At 43.0% G+C, this 9,701-nt stretch overlaps 1 protein-coding gene across 3 annotated transcripts in view; it reads right to left on the minus strand.

The window, feature by feature from the left end:
- The window catches only part of ALKAL2 (ALK and LTK ligand 2), a 38,536-nt gene extending 33,453 nt beyond the window's left edge, over positions 1–5,083 (minus strand). The window contains exons 1-2 of one of the 3 annotated variants that reach the window (XM_069973045.1): positions 4,995–5,083; positions 3,683–3,990 (exon numbers count right to left, since the gene is read on the minus strand). In XM_069973045.1, coding sequence (XP_069829146.1) covers positions 3,683–3,947 — 265 coding nt within the window. In that variant the 5' untranslated portion in view covers positions 3,948–3,990; positions 4,995–5,083. Of the gene's footprint in view, positions 1–3,682; positions 3,994–4,270; positions 4,916–4,994 lie in introns of those variants that run through there. The other 2 variants (XM_069973044.1, XM_069973043.1) reach the window with 2 other exon arrangements.
- Positions 5,084–9,701: the final 4,618 nt, after the last annotated feature.

Raw genomic sequence — 9,701 nt, forward strand, 5'->3', positions numbered from 1 at the left:
AGAGAGCACTGTGTCAGACTGAAAATAAAACAACATTTCCTGCATGACATACAGCAGCTAATAAGTACTGCAAGACTTGAGATTTTTCAAATATAAGTTCATTACAAATCTATATAACTTTCTGATACCAGTTGATTTGAAAGAAAAGGATTTTCGCTGGACAACCCCTTTAAGCTCAATCATCAGACACTATAGTGGCGGCTGTTAGCTATTTGTCTGGGGATTTGAGGGAAGAGCTCTGACAGCTATATAGATATATAAAAATACTAAAAATAATAAAAAGATGTTCAAGACTGAACCACATGTGAAAATAAAAGGAAATGTATTTTAAGATGATTTCCAACCGTGAAAGTTGCGTCACTGTAAATCTGGAATAAAAGATGAAATATAGAAGGTCCAGGATAGTCAGCATGCTGCAGAACATATGTGTATGGTGGATGCAATACAAGAAAGCCTCGTATCCGCCTATATATGAAATAGATGAACATCATGGAAGCACATGGAGCCTTCCTTATAGGAGACTGACAGCAGGGAGGCTGCCCCGTCCATTCCTCGCTTCTACTCCAGGAAACCACAGTTATAAAAAGAACAATAAAATTTACTTCTATTTAGAAATCTTCCAGTCTTCCAGTACTTATCAGCTGCTGTCTGTCCTGCAGGAAGTGGTGTATTCTCTCCAGTCTGACACAGTGCTCTCTGCTGCCACCTCTGTCCATGGTAGGAACTGTCCAGAGCAGCAGCAAATCCCCATAGAAAACCTCTCCTGCTCTGGACAGTTCCTGACATGGACAGAGGTGGCAGCAAAGAGCACTGTAATTTACTTAAAAAAATCTCCAGGCACTTTCTGACACCAGTTGATTTGAAAGAAAAAAAATAAATCACTGGAGTACCTCTTTAACTTCTTAGATGATGTCCAACAACTCCCCAACAGCAGAGGCATCACCCCAACTATATAAGAGGATATATTCATAGTTCACACAGCACCCCTGCCCTCCTATCAGTCTGTCTGCCTGGAAGGGTACAGTCACACTTGGCAAAATGTGTTGCAGACATTTTTTGTATTGGAAAGTCTATGTAATAGGAGTCGGAATAAAATTCAGCAACAAACCCGCCCTGTGTGAACTCACAGCAGCCCACAGCAGCCCACAGCAGACATCGGAGGATTTTGCAGAGAGAACGTCTTATCATCACATCTACCAGTAAGAGACTGCTCCTATGTTCCTTAGCAGTTCAGTCCCAGCTAATAAATATTATATCATTATAATACATTCTGTATGGGAGCAACTGGAAAACGACTTAAAATGTCACTGTTTTTTTTTTTATTTTTTTGCAGAAATCAATAGTCCAGGCGATTTTAAGAAACTTTGTAATTGGGTTTATTAGGCAAATATATCATTATCTGCATTAAAAAAGACTTTCCCCAGCCCCCCCCCCTCCCTCCTCTCTCATCCACTGCTCATTATCAGGAAATCTCGACTCTTTTACATCAGTTGAGCCCTGTGTAACCTATGGAGAGGGAAGGGAGGAGGAGGGCGATTAGTCGCCAGCAGAGAGTGGAGAACAAAGGATTACACAGTGGGACCTGTGTGAAAGCCGGTATTCAGAGGTCAGAGAGGTCAGTGCTGACTTCAGAGGAGATGTGATGTAGCTGTAAATTAACTCTTTGTTGTCCTGTTTTGGTGCCTCATCTCCCTCCACCCCTCCCCTCTCCATAGAAAACCATGAAGACAGGGGGTAGAGCTTCAAACTGTTTTTTTTATGATAAAAATGCATTTTTGGCTAATAAACCCAGTTACAAAGTTTCTTAAAATTGCCTGTACTATTGATTTCTGCAAAAAAATAAATAAATATGTAAACAACAGACTTTAACATTCATTACATAACACATTAGAAGCAAGATACTGAAAAGTGCAATATCCCAATGACCTAAGAGAGAAGACACAGGAAACCCTCCGTATATATAAGCTGCATCTGATGGGAACCCTCTTTCCAGCTATATACAGCCTCCAGGACTGGCTCATCCCACTCATGGGCAATCCCTTACATCAGGGGTAGGGAACCTTGGCTCTCCAACTGTTGCAAAACTGCAACTCCCATCATGCCTGGACAGCCAAAGCTAAAGCTTTGGCTGTCTGGAGATGATGGGAGTTGTAGTTTTGCAACAGCCAGAGGTGCAATCTGCCTCCTCTTTGCCCTCTTCCACCTTTATTCCAACCTGAATGCTGAGAAGCCGAGCACAGGACCGGTCACAGCCCTTATCCTTCCTATGAGAACTGAGAGGGTCTTCTATCTGCTCCTTACTACAGCCATAGCAAGTGCTGGGTACACTGTCAGCTTTATATGTGCAATCATTGTGATGCCCTGCATGATGGTTTCTAGGTATCTGTGATTTTCTGTAGGTATGCAGGTAACATGCTGAGTAATGTGAGGAAGGTGCCATAACGGTAAGAGCTGACTGACCATTGAGTCTCTGCTACATCTGTATTGTTACTACAAATACACAGGCTACGAACAGTAAGATCCTCTTTCTTTAGTCCCAAGTCACTACTACAGAGAAGGAGATAGTATGGAAATACTAGAGTGGTGATCCCCAAACCTGTGGCTCTCCAGCTTGTGCAAAACTACAACTCCCAGCATGCCCTGACAACCTGTGGCTTAGGGTCTCCATCTAGTGCAAAACTACAATTCCCAGCATGCCCTGACTTTCTGTGGCTGTTGCTCTCCATCTAGTGCAAAACTACAACTCCCAGCATGCCCTCCAGTCTGTTGCTCTCCAGTTGGTGCAAAACTACAATTCCCAGCATGCCCTGACAGCCTGTGGCTTAGGGTCTCCATCTAGTGCAAAACTACAATTCCCAGCATACCCTGACTGTCTGTGGCTGTTGCTCTCCATCTAGTGCAAAACTACAATTCCCAGCATGCCCTCCAGTCTGTTGCTCTCCAGTTGGTGCAAAACTACAATTCCCAGCATGCCCTGACAGCCTCTTGCTGTTGTTCTCCAACTATTGCAAAATCAGAACTCCAAGCATGCCCTCCAGTCTGTTGCTCTCCTGCTGGTGCAAAACTACAACTCCCAGCATATCCTGACAATTTGTGGCTCAGGGTCTCCATCTAGTGCATAACTACAACTCCCAGCATGTTCTTACAGCCAGTGGCTTTGCAAAAGTACAGTTTCCAGCATGTCCTCACAGTCTGCAGCTCTGGCTCTCCAGCTACTGCACAACTACAACTCCCAACATACAAACAACTACACTCCCCTCTCCGGCTAATGTAAGACAGCCAGGAAGCCCCAGATTGGGGGGGGGGGGGGATTATTTTACTCCAATATCTGCTGCAAACATTCACCATCTAGACAAGTTCAAAAAGTTTGGCTATGTCTGAGCTCTGAGTCCTGATAGTCTTCTATACCAGACTGAGCTTGTCATATGGCACAGGGGGGATCCCGATGCCTTTGGTGTCATTGTTGCAGTAAAAATCAACATATTAATATAAACAAACAAATAAAAAAATATCATATCCATATCCAAGTAAATATAAACACAAATGTAAAAATAAACAAATACATAAAAATTGTATACATATAAACAAATAAAAGTCCATATAAACAGTACATACATTTAAATGTAAATATTATTATATTATATACATACATATATATATTTGAAGAATACAAAGTTCTTACCTACTCTCTGCTCCTGGTAAGCCCCATACTCCAGGTCCTCCTTGTCCTCTGGGTAGAAGTCTTGCTTTGAAGCATACTGCACCTTGTTGTCTTCTACATGATTATTATTAGTATTGTACCTTTTAAAGTCTTTGATGATTTTCATGATAAAATTGAACAGGTCCTTGTCTGTCACATTGTTGGAGTCAGTCCTGGCTTTGCAGTATCCAGTGGAGAGCAATAGTAGTGTACTAACCAGCAGCGCAGAGCCCATAATATCCCTCATATCTCATCCAGTGGAGCTTCCTCCTCTTCTTCTTCTTCCTCTTCTTCTTGTGGTGGAAGTAACAGAGTAACAAAAAAATAAAAGAAAAGAAAAGAAAAGAAAAGTGCACATGTATAAGTATTATAAAGCTGCAGCTCAGGGTAGTCATTCTTGACACACACACACACACACACACACACACACACACACACACACACACACACACACACACACACACACACACTGAGTACACACTACTAGACTTATAGTCAGGGTGATGCATGCTACAGAGCAAACACACAAAGCAGAGCTAGAAGTGAGAAGAGCCACCTGGGCAGTGTTACCTGCTCTGCTGCAGCCTCCCTTGGCTTTGGTGTTACCTACTCTGCTGCAGCCTCCCTTGGCTTTGGTGTTACCTACTCTGCTGCAGCCTCCCTTGGCTTTGGTGTTACCTGCTGTGCTGCAGCCTCCCTTGGCTTTGGTGTTACCTACTCTGCTGCAGCCTCCCTTGGCTTTGGTGTTACCTACTCTGCTGCAGCCTCCCTTGGCTTTGGTGTTACCTGCTGTGCTGCAGCCTCCCTTGGCTTTGGTGTAGACCCTCTCCCAGCTTCCTGCTGATAGGGAACTTTGCAGCTGTGTCAGTCTCTCTGCACCATGCCAGTCACTCTTATATAGAGTTTAGCTGGTCCTATAGTATTGAATTGAATGTGGGAGTAAAAGTCAACTTGCAATAGTGAGTGAGTTAGTGAGTAAGTGAGTGAGTGAGTGAGTGAGTGAGTGGTGCAGGCAGGTCCCCCTGCTCTTCAGCTGGGCAGGCAGCTCCCTCACTTCTTCTTATCCTCTCTCCTAGCAGACGTAGTTGCTGTCCCTTGTGGCTCATCTCATGCACCAGCCTTTCATTAGCAATCCCCAGGAAAATCCATTGCTGTATTCCCGATCATCACACCTCATGTGCAGGAGGCAGGTCTACCCCCAGCTCTCATCTTACACCAGCCTTACCAGCAGCAACTTTTTCTTCAAGGGAAATATTACAGGAAGTCATTAAAGGGGCCATGCTATATCACTCACACATCTTGTCCAGGAGCCACAGCCTTCCTTCCTGGAGATGCATTAGCCTAATGCTGGCTGATGATGAGGATGATGAGGATGATGAGGAGGAGAAGCTGCACTATAAAGCTCATGGGTCACACTATAAGGTGCTAGTCCTGGCAGATAGGAGAAGGATGCAGAAATCTGAGCTGCTTGAACTTTTCTATTTGCCTTCATGTGTGTTTACCACTCCCAGCCCAGAGTCAATAGAGAACATAGGATGGTGGTTTGTCTGGAATTTAAGACAAAAGAGGGGAAAAAAAAGTGGGAAAGAAGATGTAGAGGGGCGATGTGTTATTCTTCACATGAGATTCAACAGTTAAAATCATTTAGACTGACTCTTTAGCGCTGCAGGTATTACTTGCTCTCTACTTGGACGACACACAGTGGTGACATTCGGTACTGCAGGCACATTTCTAGAGAATGACCAAAAATTTGCTAACTTTTTAGGCTGTGTACAAAAAGTTTACAAACATGTAAAACAGCCCACAAACTGCAATTTTACAGCCCAGAAAAAGTTAAATTTTTTTCCCATTTAATTCTGTAATTCCGTATGAAATATTGTGCTCATGGTTGTAAAATTAAAGGGGTTATCCAGGATTAGAGCTTCCTTCGTCTCAAAACATGCTTACAGATTAGCTCCATTCCTTTTAAGGGAACTGAGCTGCAATAACACTGAGAAACTGAGGACCATTAGAAGATAACAGCAATGTTTTTCTAATGCTAATATTTCAGAAGTTTACCAAGCCTTTTTTTTTTTTTAACTTTTTGTTTTTCATACGATTTTTGGATGTATTTTTTTTTTACAGCCGTAGCCATACTTATCAGCTTATGTATGTCCTGCAGGAAGTGGTGTATTCTTTCCAGTCTGACACAGTGCTCTCTGCTGCCACCTCTGTCCATGTCAGGAACTGTCCAGAGAAGGAAAGGTTTTCTATGGGGATTTGCTCTGGACAGTTCCTGACATGGACAGAGGTGGCAGCAGAGAGCACTGTGTCAGACTGGGGAGAAAACACCACTTCATGCAGAACATACAGAAGCTGATAAGTACGGGAAGGCTTGAAATTTTTTAATAGGAAATATTCACAAATCTGATCTCTATAACTTTCTGGCTCCGGTTGATTTAAATATCTATCTATCTCCTATCTATCTATCTATCTATCTATCTGTCTGTCTGTCTGTCTGTCTGTCTATCTATCTATCTATCTCTCTATCTATCTATCTGTCTGTCTGTCTGTCTGTCTGTCTGTCTGTCTATCTATCTATCTATCTCCTATCTATCTATCTATCTCCTATCTATCTATCTATCTATCTCCTATCTATCTCCTATCTATCTATCTATCTATCTATCTATCTCCTATCTATCTATCTATCTATCTATCTATCTATCTATCTCCTATCTATCTATCTATCTATCTATAAATCTAAATCTTAAATGCTGTTCCTGAAAGTCAATTATTTGTGTGGCCGTACGGAACAATGGCCGTTGTTCAATACAGTGTGTGAACAATGGCCGTTGTTCCCATAGAGATCAATGCAGTGCATTATTTTAAGGCAAGATTGGCTGCTGTTTTAATCACTGCCGTTTTTGTCTTAAAAAATACACAGTGTGAACATGGCCTAAATATGTCTGAGCACTAAGGGACATTTTCCTATTTAGTTGCAAAGAATTTAATGTGATAAATAATGAATTTTCTGGTAATTTTTTGAGCGGTACTATGGCACAAAAAAATGCCAAAAAATACTACTATTGCAGATGCCTACATCTTTTTAGACTAAAAGTCAGCGGATCCTTATCAAGTATATAATCCTTCTCCATCACTGACAGGCCCATCCGGGGAGGTTTATCTATAGACATATTTACTAAGTCCGTCCATGCTTCACATCCGTACAACAGGCGTATTTACCCAGGTGTGAGCAGACACATAAACCCCTGTCCACACTCGCAATCCATACCTTGATTTATTAGGTGATTACATTATTACTTATTCCAGACAATAAGCTGCGTCTATCAGAAGAGACGGCTGATGCCTGTCATACAGCTGCTCACATAACAATTACTGACAAATGTCTGACAATTACTGACATGCCTGGATGGGGCAGAAGACATAGATGGTCAGAGCACTTTGGAGAAGTCACACTGGTCACAGGGTCAGAAGGTTCTTCTGGAGGGAAAAATAAAAAGTAAGACATGACTTTCAACATCCATCTTGGTGCTACTGATATCTGGGAGGATGCTTCTCCTCTGTGGTCTCATTATTGCTCATGTACAATATCACAGATACATCTTATAGTAGAATGAGGGAGTGTTATTGAGTCACTGTATGGTGATGTTATCCAGTCACTGTATGGTGCTGTTATTGTGGTGTCCCACCACAGGTGTTTCTAGTATGGGCACCTGTACTGTAGAGTAAAGTGGTAATGAAGGTGCATTCTCAGGTTTTACCGCAAGATGTCACTGTATATATTTATGGATGTTGCACAGCTGTAGTAAGTCAAGGCTTATTGTTGTATTTTGTGATTCTGTACACCAATGAGAGATGCTGTTCTTTTTTCTACCTATCTCTACCTTCTTCTCTTCTATGCACTCTCTTCTCCACCACTCACAGGAGCTGTTGCATACACCTTGTAGGAAGTAGTTACATGGGGAGAGGAAATGTAGGTATTTTTTAGTTAGTTCTTTTCTGATTGTCAGTGGAGCAAGCCACACAGATCAGGCATCCCTGCTGAACTTAGCTAGGAGCCTGGCTCTGTCAGGTTCCCTGTCCGGGACAGACCAGCTGTGGTGTTAGGACAACACTTATACTCAAGATGCAGTGCTAAACACTAAAGGCAGAACAAGTCAGAGAACACCTCAACCCACGCCGTGAACATATCTACACAATGCAGGACAGTATCCTAAGTAGAGGAACTGATCTGGATAGAGCAAAGCAGCCAAAGGCCTATGTACTCTATCTCGCAGCGCAGGTGACACCAGGACACACTTGGACACTTTGCTCAACTTAGGTAACCGGGACTGGGACTTTTGTCACCTATGTTGGACGGTATCCCGATGCTGCAGGGCATAAGGTGGTTATAGCGACAAAGGTCAAAACACTGGCACATGCATTCTTCTTTCAAGTATTCCGTCAGAGCACCCTACTAAACTGGGTTGAAACTCTCCCGACACACTCTTCTCTACTCTTCTGAACTCTACTCAACCAAACTAGCACTACTGTTTTACCATAGCACTTTGGCAACTCTCAGTACAGATCCAGTAAAATCAAGCAAGTCTATATCAGTCACTCATTATATTATTATCCTGTATTACCAGAGACTTGTCAGTAAAGATCACTTTATTTATTCAACTGGGATTCAGTTATAATCGCACCAGCACCTACACACAAGCTACACCATCCTTGGGTCATTTTCCCCTTTCTGTGGGTGGCGGTACCGACAGTCCGGGTGGGTCATATCTCCACTCTGGACCACCGTGATAAAAGCCCAAGGGACCCATCACAGCCCGGCAGGTCACCAACCATTGGGGACTAATATAGCCAGCCAACACTATAGCAGGTATACCATCCCACCTGTGTGCTGAACTAACACTGGCGTCACGACAGAACTATAACTGGCTGAGCTATATTCCACTGACCAACCACCATAGAAGTGGCGTCACCCTGAATAAATTAACAGGTGACCGGTCGAGCAGCTGTGATGTCCTACCACTGGTGTTACAGTTAGGTACACCCTTCGTAAAAGTCTGTACTTATTGCACTTGTGCAGTGATGAAAGTAGTACTAAAGTTCACCACTAGATGTCGCTTTATTATATATGTGTATTTGGAAGCTGCACAGCTGAAGGATGTAAAGGGTTATTTTTTCTTTATGTGTCACCTGAATCTGTACACCAGTAAGAGTTTTGTTTTCTTCTCTCCTATCATCTCCCTCCTTATTTCTTCTGTTGCACTTTTTACCCACTCACAGCGCACGTCATTTACGCTAAGGAAGTAAGTCACATGGAAGACAGGAAGAGTAGTCTAGTCTTAGCTAGAACCCCGTATGGGACGCAAGACAGTACACCTCTAACAACTTTTTTACAAGTAACGCTACACAGCACTATGCACTGTTAAACCCCTCTTAGGAGAGGAAAAGCAAGAGACAACCTCGAACCACGCCGAGAACAAGGAGACGTAACAGAGCAGGACAGTATCCACAAAAGTCAAAGAGCTAGGAACTGATCTAAATAGAGCAAAGTTGCAGTAAGTCTATGAACTCTATCTCGCAGCGCTGGTGTCAGGCAGGGAACCCTCAGCATTCCATTCATCCCAAGTAACAAGTCTGGGGCCTGTGTCACCCATTAAGAAGGTTCAGCTGAGTCTTCTTCTCCTTCTCCTTCTCCTTCGCACAGTACTACCTGGGTTGAGACTCTCACGGCATCCGCCTCTCTGCTACTCTGTTTCTTTGTACTACTCAGCACCACTCAGTCAACACGACTATATCCTACATTGCACCTTTACTACAGATCAGGTTGCTGTATTGTCAAGTATTTATTAGGCACTATTGTCAAGTGTGTTATCCAGTGCTTTATCCAGAGAAACCTCATACTGTTGATTCTGTATGACCTGCTGCACATTTGCAACTACTAAACCAGCCTTGCTTACGTTAAAGAGACTGTGATTTCTCGCTATCCACTGACACAGCACAC

This window comes from Dendropsophus ebraccatus, chromosome 6, assembly GCF_027789765.1.
Source record: "Dendropsophus ebraccatus isolate aDenEbr1 chromosome 6, aDenEbr1.pat, whole genome shotgun sequence".
Taxonomy (NCBI): Eukaryota; Metazoa; Chordata; class Amphibia; order Anura; family Hylidae; genus Dendropsophus; species Dendropsophus ebraccatus.